Source organism: Podarcis raffonei, chromosome 1 (assembly GCF_027172205.1).
Source record: "Podarcis raffonei isolate rPodRaf1 chromosome 1, rPodRaf1.pri, whole genome shotgun sequence".
In the NCBI taxonomy this organism is placed as follows: domain Eukaryota; kingdom Metazoa; phylum Chordata; class Lepidosauria; order Squamata; family Lacertidae; genus Podarcis; species Podarcis raffonei.
Window position 1 is genome coordinate 135,734,143 of NC_070602.1, and position 23,973 is coordinate 135,758,115.

The following is a 23,973-nucleotide window of genomic DNA, read 5'->3' on the forward strand; positions in this document are numbered from 1 at the left end:
CACAGCACTCCAAGGGTAGCCACACCACAGCAGTTTGTATAACAGCAGTTTTAGTTTCCTTTCCTAATTATCCTTAACGTGGAATTTGCCTTTTTTCCACAGCTGCCACACACTGGTTTGACATTTTCATTCCGCTGTCTACCAGAACCCAGGATCTACCAGTTCCATGGGATCTATATGTGGATCATTTTATTTTTTGGCCCACTTTACACTTGCTTACACTGAACTTTGTTTGCCATTTCAAGTGCAGTTGTAGAGTTGTGGGGTAAGAGCATCTTCTATCCCTAGGTTGCAAATCTGAACCAGGATATGATACGATATCTTTATTGTCATTGTCCCATACAGAATATGATCATCAATAATATTTGGTTAATACAGACTAAGCAATTTGGGCTTTTTTTTTTTAGTGAACTAATACGTGTCTACTAATACATTACTTTCCGTGCACCGCCCCCCGCTGCATCATACCCAAAACTTGCTGATGCACATTAGAAAAAGGGCATGGGGAATTTGATAACTCATGGAAGTCCAAATTGCATTGCTTACATTACTGTTATGCTGACACAACTGATTAGATGAAAAAACTGCAATTTACAAAAAAAAAAGTACTCTACAACCTTAACAAAGCATTGTTTCAGCCAGTATTGCTTGTTTGGAAAGTATTCAGCACTAGTGTTACTCAGAGTAGATCCAGTAGAGTTAATAGATGTGTGATATTAGATTTGTTAATTCCTTTGGGTTTGCTCAGAGGAGAACTTAGTTGAATACACTCTTTATATCTTATCCCATCCCAAGAGATCAGGGCAGTTAGCTGCAGTTTTCAATGATAGATAAATGATAGATAGATAGATAGATAGATAGATGATAGATGATAGATAGATAGATAGATGATAGATAGAGATGATAGATGATAGATAGATGATAGAGATGATAGATAGATAGATAGATAGATGATAGATAGATAGATGATAGATAAATAAATAACCATGTTCCCTAAAGAGTTCATAAGAAGACAAGGCACATAATTTTTAAAAAGGAAATTAATCAGCCAGCGTACCAGATGGAGCTGGTAGACAGTTGCCCTGGACAAAGAATTAACCTGTGACTCCATGGACTGCTGTCCAAAATGACTTCCAGGCTGCACACCTGATCCTTCAGGAGCACAGTCACCCCATTCACGACTAGAGAGTCTCCCACCCCGCCCACCCCCTGTGCTCCAGGAACAATACTTCTGTCTTGTCAGGATTCAACTTCAATCTATTAGCTGCCATCCATCCTGTATCTGTCTCCAGACACTCACACAGGACATTCACCACCTTCACTGGTTCCAGGTAGAGCTGGGTATCATCTGCATGCTGGTGAACACCCAGCCCAAGCCCCCTAATGATCTCTCCCAGCCACTTCAATGTCATGTTGTGTCATGTTACATCACGTTACGTCACAGACGTCATTGGGCACCCATAACCTGGGGCCAAAGTCAGTACCCCTGTCACCCACAGAGGAGAGAGTCTTCCTCACAGAGCAGTAAATTCCAATACAGTCATACCTCAAAAGTCGAACAGAATCCGTTCCAGAAGTCCGTCTGACTTTAGAAACGTTCGACTTCCAAAGTGCGGCTTCTGAATGCCCCGCAGGATGTTCAGCTTCCGAAAGAACGTTCGAAAACCAGAACAATCACACTTCCCGTTTTCAATCATTTGGGAGCTGGAATGTTCGACTCCCAAGGCGTTCGGGAGCCGAGGTACGACTGTATGTCATTATTGGTTAAATATTGGTGCCTTTTCCTCCTGTTCTCCACCCTGTCTTTGAAAGATGTGAAACGCTTCAATTCTCAAGAGCTAGAAGCAGCACCCCACTTCTGCCCTCATGAGCAGTTTTCCTTTAGATGGACACTTCACATTCCACGATAATCTTGAAGTGATGAAGCCACAGCAAGGAAGGTGGGTCTTGATGGTGGCAGTGGCTGAAAGACAGGTTCTCTTGGGGTCAGTCAATATTGACTGACTTGATTGATTTGGGGTCAGTCAATATTGACCCCAGCCTGGCGTCAGTCAATATTGCTGCCTAAATCCATCTGGGGGTGGAGCCAGCTGACAGCCATCTTCAGTGCACATAATTTTTTCCTAACTAGCTTCCAGTTATTTTACAGGTGATCTACTGGCTTGATCAAAACTTTGCTATGCTCTTACAGGCCTCCCCTTAGAGACAGCTACTTCCGTGGCTGTGGCTCCATAAAGAGAGCTATTAATAATGAGCACACCTCACCAGTCACATATCTTCCAACATTCCTCAGATGAAAATAGGGACATTTCCCACCCCCCGCAACTGATCCTCCATTTTTGTCCCCACTCCACCCCCGCAGAGCATTTCCTATCAGAAGAAGGGCGAGTGCCTCAACCAACACACACACCCTCCACTCTCCTGAGAACACCCCTTAATCCAAATTTTATTTTATTATTTGGTAGATTTATAAAAAGAAAAGCACACACCAGTAAATAAATTTTAGAAAGGGGCAAGATTAGATGTGGACGCACAAAGCATTTATCTATTTTTTTAAAATCAAGACTTCTTGTCTTCCACTCCCTCTTTCTTCCCGCTCAAGGTGGCCCTGTCTTCTGCCTTCCCCTCAGAGCTGGCGCATCATATGGGTCTGGGCTGTGGCGGCAGCAACCTCCCTCCTTGCCCGCTCTTCAGCAGTTGCTAAGAGCTGTCCAAGGGAGGAGGCCAGCAGCAGCAGATAGGATATTTGGCTCTTCTTCCAAGCAGACAGAGCGAATTTGTGTATAAAACAAGAGAGGCACAATCTAGCAGGAGTCCCATTGGCTTGAATGGAAGAGTTCAATATATGCTACAATCTCTAAAGTGCTTAAATGTGACTGGGTGGTGCTGTGGCTGCTTATGTTTGTTGACATCCACCATGGCATTTAGTCCAACAGCAGTCAGGATGAGTTATCATCACAAGGGAACAGCCATATTTTTAATGGAAGTGCATCTGGCAGATGCATGTGACAAATGGTCACAGGAATACAGATGGCTGCTTCCTTCCTTCAGCCTGGATGTTGATTCCAGGTTCTTCAAAGGAGATGTGGAAGTCAGGAAGCCGAGTAGGAATTTCACAATACTTTTGGGAAATATCAAAACTTCACATTTCATACCAACATTTGAAATCTGTAAACTTCAATCACTAGGAATGACATTTCTAGGCTACTGGTAGTAGAAGAGGACACTGTTGATGATGTCAGCGCAAGAATCCAGTGTACTGTCTTTGAAATCTTGGAAGAAAGATGGTCAACAGAAGAATTTCACTAAATGCATATGAAGTGGACATGCAATTAAATATTCTTTTTCCATTGTGAGACATTCAGTGCTATTCTCATGCAGTTATAAAAAATGTTGCTTATGGCTCAGAGACTTCCTTTTCACTGCTATTAAATTATCATGTGCAACACACACACACACGTTTGATACTGGCCATTTTCCAGCTCTAGGTATAACGAGGCAGCAAGTAATGTTTTCAACATTCTGGCAGCTTCAGACATTAATTCATGCTGTAGCTGCTTATGTGTTGGAGTCTTAAGTGAACAGTTTTAAGTCCAACAATTCTGAAAACTACTATGCTACATCCAAGCATAATTGCTTTGATATTGATTGATTTGAATTGATAAAATTGGTGAATCAAAGATGCATTGCTTTTCGTGTTTATGAAACTGATGAGAAGGTTCTGTATCTGCTTAATTGTTATTATTTTTAAAGTCTACAATGTGTAATGGAGTTGAGCCTGCTGTTCTCTAATAATTAATCAAGATACTTGATATTTATGGGGGAGATGAGTGTGTTTGTTTCTAAAAGCAGACAATGGAAGCTTCAGCCAACAATCTGCATGCTTCAGATAAGAATCTCTGACTTCCCTTCTATCTTAATAAGAGACTTCCATTTAAGAGTTTCCTTTAATGGTAATCCAATAAAGATTTTCTCACACATGTGAATGTAATTTAAACAGTCATTAGAGTTTCTGATAAACCTAAATCTCCAATAAATGATTAGCAATGCAATTGTAGGCATGCTTCTTTGGAAACTTGGAGTGTAGCTTACTCCCAGGTAAGCGTGCATAGGATCACACAATGGGAGTCATATTCACACCATACATTTAAAGCACATTATTTCCCCCAAAGAACCCTGGGAACACTCTAAATGAATTACATTTTATCAGCTCCATATTATGGATAGTGCAAGACTGACCCATAGATTTCTTCTCTGTATCTTTTGAAGTCTTCCAAGTTAGAGATTAAGCATGGTAATCGACTAAATTTCACTCAGAGTGGACCCACTGAAATTAAGGAGCATGACTCAGGTAGGCCCATTAATTTCAGTGGCCCCACTCTAAATAAAACTTAGTTCAATACCACTCTCAGCATTTTCACACATTCAAAGTGTGACCCATCCAGCAGAGTAGCAATGTCTGCCAGCACCTGGGGTGGAGCTTTGAGATATGGATAGTGGTTCCACTGCCCTGCATTGAATTACTACCCAGATGCTTAGAAAATTGAGGTCCATCTCATCCGCAAAGCAGACTGGAGCAGTCTGGTGGGGGAATCTAAGGACTGCTGCTACCAGAGAAGTGAAGGGAAGCGCCTGCGGCAGCTTCTGGGTTCCAGCAAGACCTTGTGATATATTGCAGTGCTTTCATGAGATCTCACTGGAGCTCTGAAGCCACAAAAGGCTTTGGCGGGGGTGGCAGTGCACAGCATATCTGCAAGGCAGCACCTACCTGTTTCGCCTTAGGCAGTGATGCACTAATCAAGGTGCAAACAATATCCACTCAGCCCTTGCAGTGGGAGAAATAACTCCTGTTCCCAGTACTAAACATTGTGATCAAAGATGTAATAATCCTGCAACAAGAGCACATGAGACTGCACAACCAAGGAAGAAGCAACTTGGCCTGTATTTAACCAGAGAAATTAATAATACAACCCCCCCCATGTACTCTTGAGCGTTCTTTGTCCAGATCAAGAAGATCAACACAAGATAAGCAGGAGTGAGTAACAATAATTTGTCAATAATTTGTCAATAAACAATAATTTGAGAGCCAGTGTGGTGTAGTGGTTAAGAGTGGTAGACTCGTAATCTGGAGAACCGGGTTCGCGTCTCCGCTCCTCCACATGCAGCTGCTGGGTGACCTTGGGCTAGTCACACTTCTCTGAAGTCTCTCAGCCTCACTCACCTCACAGAGTGTTTGTTGTGGAGGAGGAAGGGAAAGGAGAATGTTAGCCGCTTTGAGACTCCTTAAAGGGAGTGAAAGGCGGGATATCAAATCCAAACTCTTCTTCTTCTTCTTCGTCAGATTTGTAAGATTATGTGCTACAACTCTGCTTCTCGTAGTGAAAACTTAAACCCATTGGCCCAACCGCTTGTTTCAAACTCGTGCATCGCATTTGTGAACATTGTTCACACAGGATAGCAAGTGGAAAGCAAACGGTTTTAAGTCCATTCTAAGTCCATTCTATTGAATGATGAATGTCGCAAATGCTAAAAATTTAAATGACACTTGTGAACATGAATTTAGGCATCAATGGAATTGCAAACCCCAGCCCTAGACAAACAGACAACAATTCAACATGTAGATAAGCTCCCTGATGTAAGTTTCCATTTAATTTATGAACTGTAGACATTACATGGAAATAATCCCCATTGATTCAAGATCACTGATACGTAACAACCCCCAGTGGCTTCTTCTTGGCAAAACAGCTTCTGGAAGAGCAGGTAGCTGTGGAGATGAGGCCAGGAGCCCTTGACCCTTCTCCTGCCAACTGATTTTCTTCTCGAACTCATGCCAGCTGTTCCTCTGCCAATGCAGAAAAACCCTGCACAAAGGGAAAGTATATGGGGGATTAATGATGTTTAGTTGTTATTTTTACTATTTAGATATATTTTCCCCACCCTTTCTTCAAAGAGCTCAAGGCAGCATATATGCTTCCACCATTTCTCCTCACAAGAACCCTGTGGAGTAGGCTAGGCAGAGAGACAAGTGGCTGTCCCAAAGTAATCTTTGTGGCTGATGGAAAACTGACTTGGGCTGACGGAAGTTGTAGTCTAAAACAGGCATAGGCAAACCCAGATGTTTTGGGACTACAATATCCCTCCAGATGTTTTGGGACTACAATATCCAGCATCCGTGACTACTGGTCCTGTTAGCTAGGGATGATGGGAGTTGTAGTCCCAAAACATCTGGAGGGCCAAGTTTACTTATGCCTGGTCTAAAACATCTGGATGGCACCAGGTTGACAAAGGCCAGCATAGAAGCAGCAGCCTGTGGTTGTGGGTGGGTGTGTAACATGAAATTTAACAAGGAATATTTCGATTAAAAGTTTGATCTCAGCACTTACCATTCGGTGCCCATTTAGGCTGCTAAAATCCCATGACAGCTTAATGTTCCTAATTAATTGGAAAGTATTGATAGGGCTGGTACTTTTTCCTCTCATTGCATCTCTCAAAAAAGTCATTGAAAAGAAGTGCCATAATTCTCAGCAGAAATAGAAACAGGAGCTCCATGCTGCCCTCGCATATTTCACTACACAGTTTCTCCTACTTAGCAGGTTACCTTTTAATACATGAATGCGAAGATCTGTAAGATACACTGTTTAAGGAATTTTGTTTTTACCTAGTATGTCCATGATATTACTGTACAGTAACAGACTAGATGGAAAATGTGAGTTTGGACTGGAGAGTATGAGATTTGCTGTCTTTCCAAGTCATGTATCTTCAAGTTAATTCAAAGCAGAAGTACTCTGTATATTCAGGCTCCAAAGCTCTTACCCCATTCTATAATTTTTACAAACATATAGCAGACAGCAAAAAGGGATTAACTAATCTAGCTAGATGAATTGCCAAATGCACCTGAGAAGTTGCATATGGTAAGGCTTATTTTCCTGTTGCCATATCAGACAATATGAAGTTATGTCCTACAATAGATATTGTTCATGCAGGCTTTTCAATGAAAGTGGAGCAACCAAGTAGTCACTGGGGTAACATTCTGAGATTGGGGTTAGACTCAATGGGCTTTTGGTGGCCCCAACCCTGTAATTCTCATCACAGAAAGAGAGTGTTAAGAAGGTCAGATAGGGTAGATAAGCTTCATATTTAAAATCTCTTTTGCCTGCAAAACAAAAGAGCTGGCCAAGTACAAGAAACTTGTTGCCACAGAAACGAAATAGCTGGGGATCCTTTGTGAGGGTCCTTATCCTCCTCTCCCTTGGCTGCAGGTGATGACAACATCAAGGTGTCTGCTTTGGAAAGAGAGCAATCCTGGGATTGGAGTCTGAGAGAATGAAAGTGCTGACTTGCTATGGCATTTAAAAGCTAATGGGAGAGCAGGACCCTTCAATTTTATATCCAACCTATTTATATGTGCATCTATGTGGTTAGGATTGCTGTGTAAACATAATATTGACAAAATACAATAAACCCCATAAAGCTGCACATGCCACATGCTGAACATACCCACATTGGGCATGCCAAGCTACCAAGACATTTCATTTCGTGAACACAGAAATGAGTTATGAGTTAATACGTTTGGCAGAGCTATCCAAACGAGTGCTGCAGTGATTACAACAGAACATGTGCAAACAATTATCAACTTTCAGTGCCAACAAAAGAAAACTTGAACTCCCCATAAGGAATATCTAAGAGTTCAGGACTAATTCAATGCACAAATCACAGAGCAGATATGCGAGGGTTAGAGTTCGAAAGCCTTCTTTCAGGGAAGACTGAGTTAGAAATAGAAATATTTTGACTACCTTGTGAACCTAGCCCAGGTAAAAATGTGTAGAGGTAGGACAGAGGGTTGTGTGCTCAGACCTTGGCCTCTACATGTTCAAGGTGTTATTTGCAAAGCAGGCCATAAGTATACACTAGAATATAGTATACACGTGGCCTTGTTTCCCCCCCTTTTTGAATGGGAAAACTGAACGAGAGGGAGAGATAATGAGGCTACCAGTCTCCCTAGTGAATATAGCATACAGACCAGCTCCTTAGCTCCATTGGACTGAATCACAAAGTCTCTTCACGATAAAGTACGTATTGAAAAAGTGCTACTTCAAATGAAGACTTGAGAAAGAAGGGTTCCTAGCTGTGAACTGGACATGAACTTTCCCTAACTCAGAGGGGCATATTGCTCATCTTGCCAAAACTTGTCTGAATTTCTTCAGTGGTTTGTGAGGCAATTGGAGGAACAGATGTGGCTAAGGGGAAAAAAGACAGTCAATGGTTACGACACATATATATGCTTAAAGGCCCTATTAGGTTTGTGAATCAATGTGCAGAAAGGCTACCTCCACTCTCTGTTTTCCCTGTGTCATCTGCAAGAAACCAATATGTGTGAAGGGGGGTTTCAACAATTGTTCTTCCACTGTAGGCTACAAGAGGACTTTTAATGCACCAACAGCCACACTTAGGGGTATCTTGCTATCTTCCATTCTCATGCTGGGCATGGCATAGCCGCTGGGGCAGAGCTGACCCCTCCCTTCTCGATTGGTTGCCACACACACCTTTCTCCCAATATGGCACTGCTCCTCTCCATGACACTTTGACACTCTGTTTTTGGTGTGTGCTTGTGTGTGTATGTGTTTACAATTTGTGAAGCAGTAAAATTGAATGTGCTTGTGTGTGGTATTGATTTTTAAAAGGCTAAAAGGACCGCAGCTAGGATGATTTCTTAGTAAACACGGTTACAAATTGGGCTGTAAATTTCATCTGAATTTCACATGATGGCGTCTGACCAATTTGTTTGTTTGTTTGTTTGTTTATTTAATTATGAATCACTTACCATGAGGCATCTCTAGGTGATTTACAATATAATAAAAACATACATAAAACAGACTAAAGGTGTCCCATTGGACATCTGATGAGCTAGTCAATGGCGCAGCTGGATCCAGTCATATCTACTCAGTTTCCCTATCCACCTACAAAACTTTTCAGTTTAATTTTCTCTTCTTGGTCACTGTGTTATTCTGCTGTGTGTGATTAAAAAATTACAATAATGTCTGCAGGTTAGCAAATTGCAGTCTTGCAGCTTAACCTACACGAATCTCAGAGATTATTCTGTAAGAAAAAAGATGGACGAACCTTGGGAAAACATGCAAGGATTACAACTGGCTTACAATGTCATTGTAAAATTACATGTAGAAGGCATGGCAAGTGCACGCTTAGGTCACATCCACACAGGACCAGCCCATTTGTGAGGCAAGATTCCTAACTGCCGCAGTGGCAGGGGGCAGTGGATCCCAATGTAGTACTTGCTCCTTATGTAGATCTTGACTCACCCTTCTTCCCTGGCTGGGGTGGGGGTGCCACTTTGTCGTTCACTTCAGGCACCAAAAGGTCTTGGGCTGGTCCTGCATCCACAAGGCTTCCCCTAAGCAGTGGTTTTCAACCCGTGTGCCGTGGCACCCTGGGGTGCCTTGAATGGTAGTCAGGGGTGCTGCAGGCAACACTGGCCTCTGTCGCTCTTCCATTGCCTCCCTCTGATGCCCTCTCCTGTCTCTGCCTCCCAAAGGCTTGCACAGCTGTTTATTGTAGCAGCCCTGGCTATAAACTCAACAGGTGAATGGTGGCTCTGGAAGGCACCTCTCTTTGGAGCAAGGGAGACCAGGGGCAGCAGCAGTTGCCTGGAGGACTCCCAAGGAGAGGGGAGAGGAGAGGGGGCTGAGGGCACACCCCACAAGGGAGAAATTCAAAAAAGGGTGAGAGGCTGCCAGCTCTGCAGGCAAGGGGTGACATAGCAGGACTCCTGAGCCCCACAGGGGTGCTGCAGAAAGAATGTAGTTGGTCAAGGGAGCCATGGACTCAAAAAGGTTGAAAACCTTCCCTAAATAATCCTGGAAACTGTAATTTTTGGGAATTGTATCTCTGTGAGAGGTGACACTTCCCAGAATGCTTTGGGGGAAATCATATGCTTTAAATTTATGGTGCAGATGTGACCCTAGAAAAGGATTCCTGGATCTCCTTTCCAATGGTGAGCCATTAACTCCAAATCTTAGCATTGTTCACAAATTTGTATGCAATCATAAATATTTGGGTGGTGAAGGATGTATAAACTATTTTTTGCCACAGATCTTCTTAGGGTTGGGTTCTGGGGTTTTTTAACAGCATAACCCTATGCATATTTATTCACAGGTAAAGTCCACTATGCTGATCTGAGTTCACACCATAGGAAGCTTATTTAGGACTACAGCCTGATTATATATTATTGTATGTTACCTTTCTATAAAATTATTCTAAGCACCCCTTAAATAGGACAAAGTAGACATATTTTAAGTGCCTTAGAATTATAACATTTAGTCTTGCCCCAGAGAAAGTGGTGCAAGTTAATAAAGTTGATGTGTTTGGCAACTAATGGCTGGATTGCAGCTGGATTCAAGATTACCAGGCAGCAGAACTGACAAAACATCCTGAACCATTTCAACTCCCAAAATGTTCAAGTGCTACAGAAAAAAGTCAAAGACTTTGTATATTAATCATTTTGTTCAAGTGGAACTGCCAGCATTTAATTCAACAGTAGCACCACAATAGCTGGATCTCAAATGTCATCTGTACTGACATCTGCCAGGGTCACTTGTGACACGGGATGAACTGTTTTTCTTCTGCTTCTTTTCTTGAAGCACAGGACTGGATTTTTGGCTGCCACTGAACAAGCAGAACTCTGTTGGACTTCACTTCTGTTAAGTACATGGTAGTAGATAATTTCCTTTAACAGTTCTTAACCTAAGTATTAGCAAGCAATCCAGCTCCTGCTGAAATTGACTGGAGAAGTCCAATTACTTTTAAAGGTTCAGGATTCAGTCCTAGCTGAGTTTTAATTCCGCATAGCTCACTAATCCACAAATAACTTAAGGCAAACTTATTTTAGCTCCATTGAGATCAGTAGGGCTATAGTGCCTTACATACAACTTGAGTATAATTGGGAGATGAAATCAGTTGTTTCAATAACTAAATATTAGTTATTATTGCAACCCACTGTTAAATCAAAGACCAGCTTTTAAAAAGTATTTTGGATGTCACAGAAAAACTTAGATTTCATCAATAAAAACTCCAATATGCTCCAACTGTAACTAATATCTTAAACATTATATGGAAGTTACATTTACTAAGTTACAAAGGAAACTTGCTCTCTAATAATAGGCCTAGTACTCAGTGGTGGAGCTTCATGCTCCAGCACCGGGGGGCGGAGAACAGGTGGGGGTGGGGCGGCGTGAGTCCTGGGGGCATGGCACACTGCCTGCAGGGGCATGGTGCCCAGTGTGGATGGTGGGGGGCAGCCGTGATGGCACCCTACCAGGATCACGCTGCCAGGGGCGGGGCAGTCGCCCCCGCACTCCTCTTCCTCCACCACTGCTAGTACACTGCTGCTGTGAATCATTTACAGGGGAGAATTTGACCAGAGGTTTCACACCACGGTGTAGAAGAAAACAGTAAGTAACTGCAGCCACACTTTTCTGTAGTTGCAGGCAGATAAAAGGAAAATATGTTAAGAGCCACATTTGCATGTGGGGTGAAGTCCCAGGGGGGGTATCCCCAGAGAATTTCATGTACTGTAAAAAAAAATGGGGCTGCCCTGTTAAGCAAACATACCATATTTTTCGCTCTATAAGACGCACCAGACCACAAGACGCACCTAGTTTTTGGAGGCGGAAAACAAGAAAAAAATTATTCTGAATCTCAGAAGCCAGAACAGCAAGAGGGATCGCTGCGCAGTGAAAGCAGCAATCCCTCTTGCTGTTCTGGCTTCTGGGATAGCTGCGCAGCCTGCATTCGCTCCATAAGACGCACACACATTTCCCCTTACTTTTTAGGAGGGAAAAAGTGAGTCTTATAGAGCAAAAAATACGGTATATTTGTGTGTCGAGGCCCTGTGACCACGCAGTTCCCTAGGGTTCAAATAACTTGACAACACACAGAATATTGGTTTTGGGATCAAATAAGGCCACAACTTTATTGGTTACAGATGTGAAGGTTTGGCTATAGGCACTGGGGTAAGCAAATGTGTATATCACTCCAGCCCGTCTGCTGGTGGTGTCACTAAGGGTTAAGCCAGCTGCAAGGGATGCCCTATGACCTGCGTCAAATCGGAGCAGCCCCCAAGTTGGAGGAGTGGTCTGGCCCCAGCCAGGAGCCACTCCTCCCAGATACTTTTAACAGGATACACTTTTACCCGTGGAGGGGCAGGCAGAGGCTAAACCTCCCCTCCAACCAAGACCTATGCTTACCCAGTGCCTTACAAAGTTGTGACGATTGCTATGAGGAAGGCAAAAACCAAATGGCTGGTGCCAATCTGCCAGATGGGGGAAATTCCTGCCTGGCCCCAAAATATGGTGACCAACATCATCCATAGCAAGGTTGTACCATCTGCAACATCCATAATCTGAGGGAGTGTGGGTAGGAGAACCGGCACAGCGAAAAAAGAGGCCAAGATTCTGGCAAGCCCAGAATTTATCCTGGTCCTGGGTGCAGGGCCAAGTGCCACTATCGGGAGTGGTTTCACGCCCAGGGAACGCCCTCCAATTCCTGCCACCATTTGGCGGTGGGGGATGATCTGGCCTGCAGTATGCCAGTTCACAAGGCAGGCCTGGGGCACACCCACAAAGCTGCCCACCCAAGAAGGGATAAACGGATATAGCCTGCAGAGACATTAGCACTCTGCTGGTTGTGAGTGCTAGCAAGTCAGGAGTCTTCTAGGTTTAGTCAAGACATGCAAGAATTTTGACCATCAGAAGGCAAGCTCTAGAGAGGTAATATAATGGGGAAAGCAATAAATCAGGATATGTCCCTGGTTCAGTTCTCATCCCTGCCATGAACAGACTAGTTGGCCTTAAGCAGCAAGTCATTCATTCTGTTTCAACCTGTCAGTCTTAATGTTAGGACAATCATTCTGACTTAACTTGCAGAGTTGTGAGGATTACACCAGGATAACGTACATGAAGCACTTTGAATAAGGAAACTGTGTTATATAAATGCTTATTGCATCCCTCTCAGTACCAATGCTACATAGTTCCAGCAAAACATTTAATCTGCATGCAATGCTAACTGCAAGGAACCCAGAGCTATTTCCCAAAAGGACCAAGCTAAATTGAATTCCACCATAACATCTACCCCAACTTACGGTACTCCATGGCCGAATGTCATTCCACTGTGTGTTTCCACGCCTCAATTAAGCATTATTTGCAGTCACTGATAGTGTACACTGTAATGATGTCAGGACATGAGGTAAGCTATACTGGCTATTACAGACCGGGAGGGGAAAACTTAACATGGACCTGGTGCTGCGGCAACAGCCACCCCCCTTGTCTTCCTTGTAATGTTTAGTTTTGTCTTGAAATCAGAGTGGTAGCATAATGGCATTTGAGAGTTCTAGTACAACAGAGCTCTGGGAACACCAGAAAACCAAACATTTGCTTACATCACTGTGTGGTGGCTGGCGTCCATTGGAACTGGAAGGGCAGAAGGCAGGGAGCCCAACGGTACGTGGAGCCAGAGCCAATGACTTTTATCATCTTTTTTGTTGAGTTCTACAAAACCTAACTTCCATTTGCCCTATGATTTCAAGTGATTTCAAATCACAGGTCTGAGTGGTCCCCACACACTGCCCATCCTGCCACTTTCCCCATGAAAACCTGATGTTTACTTCTGAATATTCAGTATTCAGTTAGCCACTGCCAGGCACCAGAAATGCAAAGATTTCAGCTCCTGGCCTCACAGAGTTTCACTTCCAGCTCACAACAGCGGCTCTTGCAAAACATCTGATAACTCCAGGCAGCACTGCTGGGTCTCAATGTGTCATGGGAAGAAATCCTGTTTTAGTGAGATTTCCACATGACAGGGAGAAGGAGATACCAGATAAATCAGTGATTGCACAATAATTGCACATTGCACAATGATTTCCTGTGCTTGTTCAGTTCAGACATAAGGTTGCCCCTCCACTCTCAGGTTTAAAATTGTCTGCTGCCTGGTATTGAAGATAAGATAATTAGACAACCAACATTATGGGAATCACCACAGGGTTCTAGGCTTTTGAGTAACTAGATCAGTTGATAGATGGCCGTAGCACCGCTATCTGTGTTCCTTTCCTTGTTGGGAGAGACCATTCACTGCTACGTGAAGTGGGGAAATGGTTGCCCATGGGGTGTGATTGAAGAGGCAAAGGTGATGAAGCAGAAGCAAAGCAGATGCCCTTCGTCTACAAAGAGATATTATCTCTGAAGGAAAACCATAAGTGGGAGTTCACCCATACTCATTTGGCCCCAAATACTGCCTGGAATTGATGCAGCCTGAGTAGCTTAATCAATGGAACAAATTGTGCTCCCAGTCACCCACACATGTAATCCCAAGTAAATAAGACTGTCCACTGTGAGTAAGAGAGAAGAATTTATCTTACTGGCTGTGAGTTTTATTGGCAGACAATCCCATTGGGTAAGGCAAGTCAGGAGAATATCTTAAGCATGCTTGGGGTGGTTTCTAGAATAAACAAGGAATCTAAAAGGAAAATGACTTTTTTAAAAGAGTCCCTCTGACTGTCCTGTCTGAAGCCCAAGAATTTGCAACCAGATGAAAAGGAGGGCATTTGACCCCATTAAGGGTCAGGAAATGTAACTAAAAGGTAGTTAAATGTTTGGGTTAAACATTACCATTAAGCAAAGATACAGAAGGTTACTTATTTTTAATCTCCATTGGCTTATTAAAATCCCAGTTGAAAACCAGAGCACACACTACTGACTTTCTAAAACAGGGAGGAGAAAAATCTGATGTCTAGCAGCCCATAGCATTTTCCCACTTAATGCTTTTGGTGTGGTGTAAAGATTAATGGGATCTCCTTGACTTGACAGACCCAAGCCAAGATGGTCAAGCTTGTGAATATCAAAACATTACATTGGTTTTAAATCTAAGGACAATGAGTTAGCATAATGTCAGCAGAAGAATGCAAAAGTCAGGTCACAGATGTGATTTTTAAAAGGCAAAGATTCGTTATTGTGAGTTGAACCCATACCTATGTGAAAAATGCAATTTAAGAATCAGATTATTAATCATCTCTAAAATAGTATTCACTGTGGAAGAGCTTTCCAATTCTAGTTTTGTCCATTGATTTCTCCATTAAATCTTTGCAGGACATTTGACAAAGTTCGCCCAATGAGCAGCACTGCTGGGCAGCCCATCATTTTATCAATTGCATCACATCCCTCTCACATGAGTGTGAGTGAAGAGAACTGCTGCGTGGCATGCACAAGGCAAGCTGAGAACTACGGTTCACCTCTGACTTTAGCCATGAACTCACTTGGTGGCCTTAGGCAACCCACTCTGTCTCAGCCAAGCCTCTCACAACAGGAAGATAACAATAGTGACCTGCCTTGCAAGCTGAATCCCTTTCTCTCCCTCTGACAGACATGTCTAATATGGACTTACCAATATTCATGAATGCTGTTTAAAGACTTCACCTGATATTATAATTTAATTATTTAGCTGTTTCAACATTATACCAGGAAAGAAATTGTGTTGCTGTTAACAATTAGTTTGCAGGAAAAGTTTTCCAAGCTTGGAATCCTAACCCCATTTAGCTGACAGTACGCCTTATTAAATGGAACAGAAATTACTTCTGAAGTGACATTGTTAGGGTTGCAGTGCACACGTGGTATACATGTGCACACTGCAAGGTACACATGTAGAAAAATATCAAGCCATTTCATATCGGAAATTTCTCCAAAATGAATGGTTTTGTATATTAGGAAACATGTGAAAAACCAAGGGAAATTAAGATTAGCATCATGGGTTCTTTAGAAAATATTTCTATATTGCTAATCTCTATGCTTCCTTTTGGGGTAATTCATGGGTTCTGAACCTCCTAGCCATCTGGTATCCAAGTTGAAAGTCTGGCCAGATCAGTCTGCTGTTGACTGTATTTATGAATGGAGCTCCATTGTCTGCTAGCCAATCCTCTGGAACGCCCGTCCCCCCTCCCAATTCAGTTCTGGTAGAAAGTGGCTGCATGAACAGACTGTAACATCACCTCTTCCTTTAGGGCTATGATCCACACATGCAGGTGTAGCGTCTGGTCGCCTTTCCACATGCCTTCCCATAAGACACTTGATGTTCGTATTCAGAGTTTGTAGATGCCACTAACCAAATGTTTTAAATAAATTGTATAAGCAGTATTTCTTTGTGTGGGTAGATGTTCAACTATGCATCTTTTTACAGAAAACTACACAACCAGACTGCAAGGGTTCCATTTCGCAAATGAACGTTTAATCCTAAATATGAATATGTGAGGTATTTCCAGTTCTGGATGGTTTTACATGTCTACTTTTGAAGATATTTTGAAGATTATTTTGAATTAGAGCACAGTTGGCAAAAACAACTGGAAATAATTGTGTTAGAACAAATACAATTTTGGAAAGGATTCTGACAATTATTTTACAACCAAATCATGAGGTTCACTTCTCAGTCATTCCCTCACTGGCATGACTTGGGACAAACCACATTCGCAGTTCTCTTATTTATTAGATAAAAATAAAAATGACGCGAGGATTGCATTGACAGAAGGCTTATGTCAAACTGAATGACATACTAGAGACTGTATCCAAATTTATAATTAATTAATTAATTGCCACTCAAAGCAATGAATTATAAATGTGTCATACACATTGCTTGGTGGGAGCATTTTCAACAATATTGTCAAAGTAGTCAATGAAGTTCTGAAGTTGATCTGGTTTTGAGTTTATTATGAGAATGCAAAGTAACATGGAAAGAAACTTAAGGAGGAGTGCTGCTTGCTTCTCTATTGCTTTGTGGGCATTCTACCTGTGCAACTTATAAGCTTGAGATGAACTGGACCAGTAAAAGCTGTTGAGCTTTTTAAAGTTTCGCCCAAAGTTTGCTTTCTTGCAAAATGTAGAAAAATAGAAAAGTTTTTGAGCTATTTTTATTGACATTCGTCAAAATCTACAGTCCTGGCATAGGTTGCCATACACCCACATTTTCACGGACATAAAAAACCCGATTCCCACCCAAACCCTGTTTCTGACGGCCGATTTCCGTCTGCGTCCGGGAAATCCCGGGCGCAGGGCAACCCTAATTCGCAATGCTCGGGCGGGATTGTGCAAGGCGGGGGGCTGGGCTGGGGGGGGGTTCTAGGGGAAGCCCCGCAGCTCCTGCCTTGCCAGCACAGGGTCTTGGGGTTCATCCCCGGCATCTCCCGATCCCAAACCCCGCCGAGCCACTGCTGCCAGCCCGTGTCCGCAGCCCCGAGCTAGGTGGACCCAATGGTCTGGCTGGGGGCAAGGCGGCAGATCTGCTCCTCTCCTGTTCCGGAGGCGGATCTGCTCTCAGCCCTTTTCCCGGAGAGGGCAAGGTGTGGGGGGAAAGGGCCCTTGGGGGGTCCGGCTCAGGTGCCACAATGTCTTGCTGTGTCCCGCTGCTTCAGGTTGTGCTCTGCCCCCCCCCCCACCTGGGCGGCTTTGATGCTGGAGATCCCTCGGGCGGGGCTGCGGGCTTCGATCGGGCGGCGATCTGGCGTCGGGGCCGCCCCCCCCCCAACTCGGCTCGCCTTCGCCCCTCGCCCGCCCGCCGCGTCTTTTGTTCGCCCTGGAATGCAACTCCCCACGACGTCACCCGCCGGCCCGGGCCAATCAGCGAGCGGCTGGCCCTTCCAAAGGGGTGTCCCGGGCGGCCCCTCCCCGCCCCCCCCCCCCGCGCGGGGTCTCCGGCGCCAGGAGCTCCATATAAGCCCGCCGGGACCCAGCGCGCTGCCCTTCTCGCCAGCTGCAAGGTCGGCGCGCACCCGCAAAGGAGCGAGAGGCAGCCAGAGGAGGAGGAGGACGGGGCCACGGCAAGGACCCCCCCCCCAACCGCGAAGGAAGAGGCGCTTTCTCTGAAGTCCGCTCTGATTCCCCCTCGCAGCTCGCGAAGATGCCCGCCAGCCCGTCCCGCCGGCTGCTTCTGGTGCTGCTGAGCCTCTCCTTGGGGGCCGGAGTCCAGAGCACCAAGGTCCCGGCCGAGAAGACCCGCAGGCAAGCCCAGCACATCGTCCAGCCCCCGGTGCCGGCCGGCCAGAGCAAGCGTGAGTGCTCCGAGGGGTGCCAGGGTAGAGCCAGGACCGGGAACCCTCCAAATCTGAGGCGGGTGAAGGAGACAGAAACTCCTCCGAGGGTCTCTCTTCTTTTACACCCGTTTCTCCCTCGGGGTTTAAGAAACTCGGGAGAGCACAGGAAGTCTGCCTGGGCCAAATGCGCCCCCAAAGTTCCTTATCCCATCCTCCTATTGAGCGCTGTAAACTTGCAATCCTGTAACGGATTACCTGGGAGTGAGCTCCAGTGAACTCACTGAATTGCAGTATTAATTGGTGTTGTTTTAAAAAAAATAATTAAATCCTGATGTTTAGTGTCTCAAGCGAGACGCATCCAGTACCTTGCATGGGGCTCTGGCTATTTTTTAAAATACCGGCAGTGCTGGGGTGTTGCTAAATAATGGAGGGTCCTTTCAGGGAAGAGACATCTGGCAATCCTATTGTGCTTTGGGCAGAGGTGTGAATTGATCTGGAAGTCTTCCTGTTCCTCTCCCTCCCCCTCCCCCCAACCTTGTGCTCTCGAGATGTTTGGGACTAAAAGTCCCGTCAGCCCCTTGCAATCGGAAACATCTGGAGGGCACCAGGTTGGGGAAGGATGCTCTTGCCCAACTCCCTACCTGTTTTCTTATTACTTTAAAAGTAATTGTGCAGTGTGTGTGTGTGTGTGCGCTATTCAACACATGGGGTTGGGAATCCTGAAATATTTGCTTCTGCCTAAAAAAACGAGACATTTGCCAAAGTCCTTCTACTTAAAACCCTCAGAAGTGGGAGAGAAAGCTTTCGAGGAGGTGGCTGTGAGGGGAATGTTTTCTGGCACTCCAGTCTGTTAAACATGAAATACTCATTCTAGAGAAATAGGGTGAATAGAATTTACCCATAACCTCATTACCAGGAGGAAAACCCATCTATGTGTTTGCTTATTATATTTGCATCCCTCATTTTTGCTTCCTGGTATAAACAGGGCTTGCAGACAGGCTCCCATCCAGGCCATGATAAGACCCAGGTCCACTTAAGTCAGAAAGCTAAAGTTAAATATCATTGATCTTAAAGGGAGTCTCTGAGTAAACATGTTTAGATTTGCACTGTGTTGATTTAACTCAAGTTTCCCATTTTTTTAATTCACACACTTCCTGAACACAAGAGTGTATATTAATTGTTTGCTACAACAATTAAACAGGACAGTAGATGGCTAAATAAAGGCTCCAAGCTATCTAGAAGCTTAACCCAACTACTCATGCAGACCATAAAGCTATTGGACTACACAGTGATAAATACTTAGAGAGAAGAGAGGCCACTGGGAAATCCATAAATTTCTGTTTGGGTCTGTTTTCTCATGAAAGGACACTAAGCAAGGTTACTTCCTCAAAAATAAGGGGCCACTGCAGGTGTGTTGGTCTGTGGGGCAGATGTCCAGAACTTTCAAGAAGCAAAATCGGCAGCTGCTCAACCAAACAGTGTTTCTGCATGAAATGGAAAGGAACTACAGTGGTACCTCGGGTTACATACGCTTCAGGTTACAGACTCTGCTAACCCAGAAATAGTACCTTGGGTTAAGAACTTTGCTTCAGGATGAGAACAGAAATCACGTGGCGGTGGTGGGGGGCCCGATTAGCTAAAGTGGTACTTCAGGTTAAGAACAGTTTCAGGTTAAGAACGGACCTCCGGAACGAATTAAGTTCTTAACTCGAGGTACCACTGTATCCACGCTGTTTAGTTGATAGGCCTAAATATCTGTAATATCTGGCTTGCTGTTATAATGCTTCCCTCAGAAATCAAATAATTATTCCTTATGGATTTTCTTCTGCTGCTGCTTAGAAAAGCAGCCTTTAATGCAGTGAGTTTGTTAGAATGCCACAAATTATGTTTTACAAGTTAAATGCAGGATGTAACATTTGTTTTTCATTTTAATAAAAGTTATTTGAAAAAAGTGTCACTCTACCCTGGGAAGTGTCAGTGCTTTTAATGTAAAACTAAAAGTGAGGAAAATGCTTGGAACTGGAGGACTGTGCTGTGTCTTGCCAAAGACACGCCTGCCTGGGAGAGAGAGAGTTTTGTCCAAATGCACTGGGGTCTTTCCATTGTCTTGCATGAAAATTTGGATCAGGCCTCCTAGCTGAGCAATCTTTTCCATCTGTTAATGCATTGCTTCAGAATTTGAAACCTCCCGTGGTTCAATTTGAAACATGGTGGAAAAGAGACAGACAAAATCGTTTTGAATTCAAGCCGAGTGCTGATTATCATGCACCTAAAAACCTTCATCCTCTTACTGAGGTTTCAGGATGCAAAAGGAATGCAGCCTCTGGAGCTAATGTATATTCCATGCATGCCAAAGCTAAGATCCACCCCACCCCATTGCGCACACATCTCCCCCTTGCTTGGAGAACCATTTGTGGTCCAGACAAATGAATGTAATTGAAGACTCCTCTTTCTTTTTCAGCTGGCTGCTATGATAATGGGCAGCACTATCAGATAAACCAGCAATGGGAGCGCATTTACCTGGGGAAAATTTTGGTCTGTACCTGTTATGGAGGGAGCAGAGGGTTCAACTGCGAAAGCAAGCCTGAGGGTAAGCAGAAGATTGCTATTACTACCACCACCACCACCACTCCTACAAAAACAATATTCTGGGGAAACTAGACATTTTTTCAAAACAAAAGATGTTGAGATAAACAGAGCTACTTTGTCCGAAAGTATCTTTAAAGGTAGCCTGTTCATAACTCATTTTACTTCTTGACTATCCTCCCTACAACCTTGTTTGGCTTTGATACCTCTGAGTGTAGGACTGCCATACATCCGGATTTTCCCAGACATTACCGGGATTTCAAAGGCGGAATTGATGTCTGGGGGAAATTCCAAAAGGCAAGGTGCCACTTTGTCCTGGATCTTAGGCAAGTCAGTTGGAAAATCGTGTGTTTTTTTGAGTTTTCATAAAAGAAAGCTCAACAATTTTGGGGGTGTCTTGGTTTTTACTTTTTGAAGTATGGCAACCCTATGTGAGTGTATCTTTGCTTCTCCTGTCTATTGTCATGTGGAAGTCTTCTGGCCAACCACATTTTGTGCTCTGCACTGCTGCTAGAGAAGCGATTTTCAAACAAACTACAGGCAGCAAACCCTCTCTTACAATGATGTGTCTACCAGGGAATCTCTGTGTGGTCAATAGAGAATGTTCCTTTCCCTGCCGCTCTCAGCAAGGGCTGTAGAACATGTTCTAGGGCACACAGAACATTTTGGGCCTCATTGTCTGAGGAGTCTCCAGAAGTTGCAGAGAAACCTTTGTGGGGATGGGCAGGCTCTCTCCAGGAGTTGGTGTTGGTGCCACCTTTGCCTTAAATGTGTGGATTGGCTTACTTGGCTTTAAAGGGGACAAGTCTATCAGTGGCTAATATCTGTGATCACTAAATTGAGCCTCCAGATTCAGAAGCAGTCTACTTTTGCAGACCAGATTCTGGAGACAAGCAATGGGAGAGGGCTTGTTGGGCCTTTGTGCCCTTTGGGACAGCTTCTTGGAAGCTTCTGACTGGACATAGTGAGAAACGGGGTTCTGGAGCAGCAAACTCTTGGTCTGATCCAGTTGGGTTCCTCTTAGGAATGCAGGTGCCAGGTGCTTTGGATGCACTGTGTGCAAAAGGGCACTTGAAATGATAGTATTAAACTAGAAGGAACTTGTGGGGGGCACACACCGTGTGGAATAGATGGCAAGGTGTTAAAGCTAACTGAGTCAGGCTTTTTTATTTTGGGGATAAGATTGGCAGGAGGGGTATAAAGCAGTCAAGAAGGGGAAGTTGAGGAGCAGCATGCATATCAGCTACAGCCAGAAAGCAGATTAGCTGGAGATCAAGAAGCTCTCCCTAATGGAGTGATGGCTATGTACTTTTTAAGAGCAACCAGGACAGTACAAACCATGGCAATGAGGAATGCATGGCCTCTCTTGCAAGAAAACCTAGGGAATATTACTAATAAAGAAGGACTCCTAGTCCATGAGATCGCATCTTATGCCACGAGGGACCTGAGGTGGAACTACTGGGATGAGTCATTCAAATCAAGATGTGAACTTCACTTCTGGGTGGGCCCTGCTTTGATCTCTGCCCATTCCCTTCCTGTTTTCCTTCCCTCTCAAGACCCTTCCCTTTCACTCATACAGGTTGCCTTCTCCGACCCAACTTGTGTGTTTCTAGGGCTCCCTTCTTTTGCTCTTTCTGTCTTAGGCCCTCTAGGATCTAAGAAGCTGAGCCAAGTGCAGCCAGAGACTTTTCTGCCTGCCTCACCTCCTAGGTGACCCAGTCACCACCCCTGATCCCTTTATGCATGACAATTTGAATGGCTGGGGAGGGGGATTAGAACCTGCCTGCAACATATTCTGCTATGGTGATCTACTCTTTCCTTCCCACTCAGCGGAAGAAACCTGCTTTGACAAATACACTGGAGCTACATATCGAGTCGGGGAGACTTACGAACGACCGAAGGACTCCATGATCTGGGACTGTACTTGCATTGGGGCTGGCCGTGGTAGAATCAGCTGCACTATTGCAAGTACGTATTGGAGATGGAGAGGTGCCTAGGTGCTTAGAGGCAAATGTCTTATGTGCTATATGTCCTATATTTACTGACACTGTTGGGGCATTACAGAAGTCCACCATTGCTCACCACCAAATTGCAGGAATAGCAAACAATGTCACAAGTCTGTAAGGAATTTTCTCAGTGGAAAAATTCACAGTTCAGTCAGGAACTTAGCATGTAAATGCTATAGAGAAGCCACAAGGTTTCCATTGTCTATTCATTATTATAACTACTATGTAAAGAGAAGCAACTTGCCTTTATAACATGCAAACTTTATTAATAAGTGTTTTTATTTGTTGATATGCATAAAAGAAAATATTTCTTGAGTCAATTATTTCTTTTTAGTGGACACTTATAGGTATTCTTTCTATCAAATGATTAGCTTTTATTTCCATTTGGTGCAAAGAATTTGAAGCATAAATTTCACTGTAAAGTAACATGCATAAAAAAACCAAGAGCAGAGAGATTATCTATAGTGGAAAATGTGCAAGAAGATCAAGGAGGTGTAGGTTTGGCCTTGTGCAGTCAACCCTTCCTGTGAGTCCTTGCAGGAGCACTCCTGCCCTAGAGGGTGGCCCAACTGGGGCTGGAGTGCCCAGATTGGGAGCCGCAGTCGGCCTGGTTGGGGCAGGTACAAATGGTGGAAGGCAATGTGATCTGAGAGGATGACGGACCAAACACTCCATGCAATTGAATTGGGTGGTGTATGTGGGTGGAGAACTGTGGGAGAATAGTTTCTTTGGGGTCATTTCTCAGTGTAAGAGGTTTTTTATTGCTGTTTAAGAAGGTTTACTGTTTGAGAGTTTTTTGTTGTTGCTGTTTGAGGAGGTTTTCATATTCTGTTCAAATAACACCCCCCTTTACGTATTGTCTATCAAAGATCCTATAAAGAACCTGCAGTGTTAATTGGCAACACAGCAATCTCTGCTACAAATGTAAGGTTTTCCAGATTAAAACATAAGACATTTCTGATATTACAGGGATTTGCCAAGTTGTAGTCATTAGACATTTCTTCAACTTAAGTGATGCGTATTTCTGTTGCCCATTTGGGAAAGAGCTCAGACTGTTCCTCTAAGAAGGACTGCCTGGTAGGACTGTTGAGGAAAATGGCTGCTTTATAAAACACCTCACACTGGTCTGCAGGGCAACTGAACTGGATACAGGATTCTAGGGAGTCATCTATGAGGAGGAGCCATATTTCAATGGTAGGGCATTGGCTCAGCGGTGGAGCATATGCCTGCACATCCCAGGGCGGGCGCACTCCCAAAGGGCGCGCGGTGTGGAGGGTGCCCTCCCAGGCATGGGATAGCCAC

The 23,973-nt window shown here is 44.1% G+C and overlaps 1 protein-coding gene across 8 annotated transcripts in view; it reads left to right on the forward strand.

Annotated features, from left to right (window-relative positions):
• Positions 1-17,920: 17,920 nt before the first annotated feature.
• Positions 17,921-23,973, forward strand: part of FN1 (fibronectin 1) — a 78,689-nt gene continuing 72,636 nt past the window's right edge. For all 8 annotated transcript variants that reach the window (XM_053364369.1, XM_053364377.1, XM_053364388.1 and 5 more), the window contains exons 1-3: positions 17,921-18,097; positions 20,541-20,669; positions 22,496-22,633. In XM_053364369.1, coding sequence (XP_053220344.1) covers positions 17,947-18,097; positions 20,541-20,669; positions 22,496-22,633 — 418 coding nt within the window. In that variant the 5' untranslated portion in view covers positions 17,921-17,946. The remainder of the gene's footprint in view (positions 18,098-20,540; positions 20,670-22,495; positions 22,634-23,973) is intronic.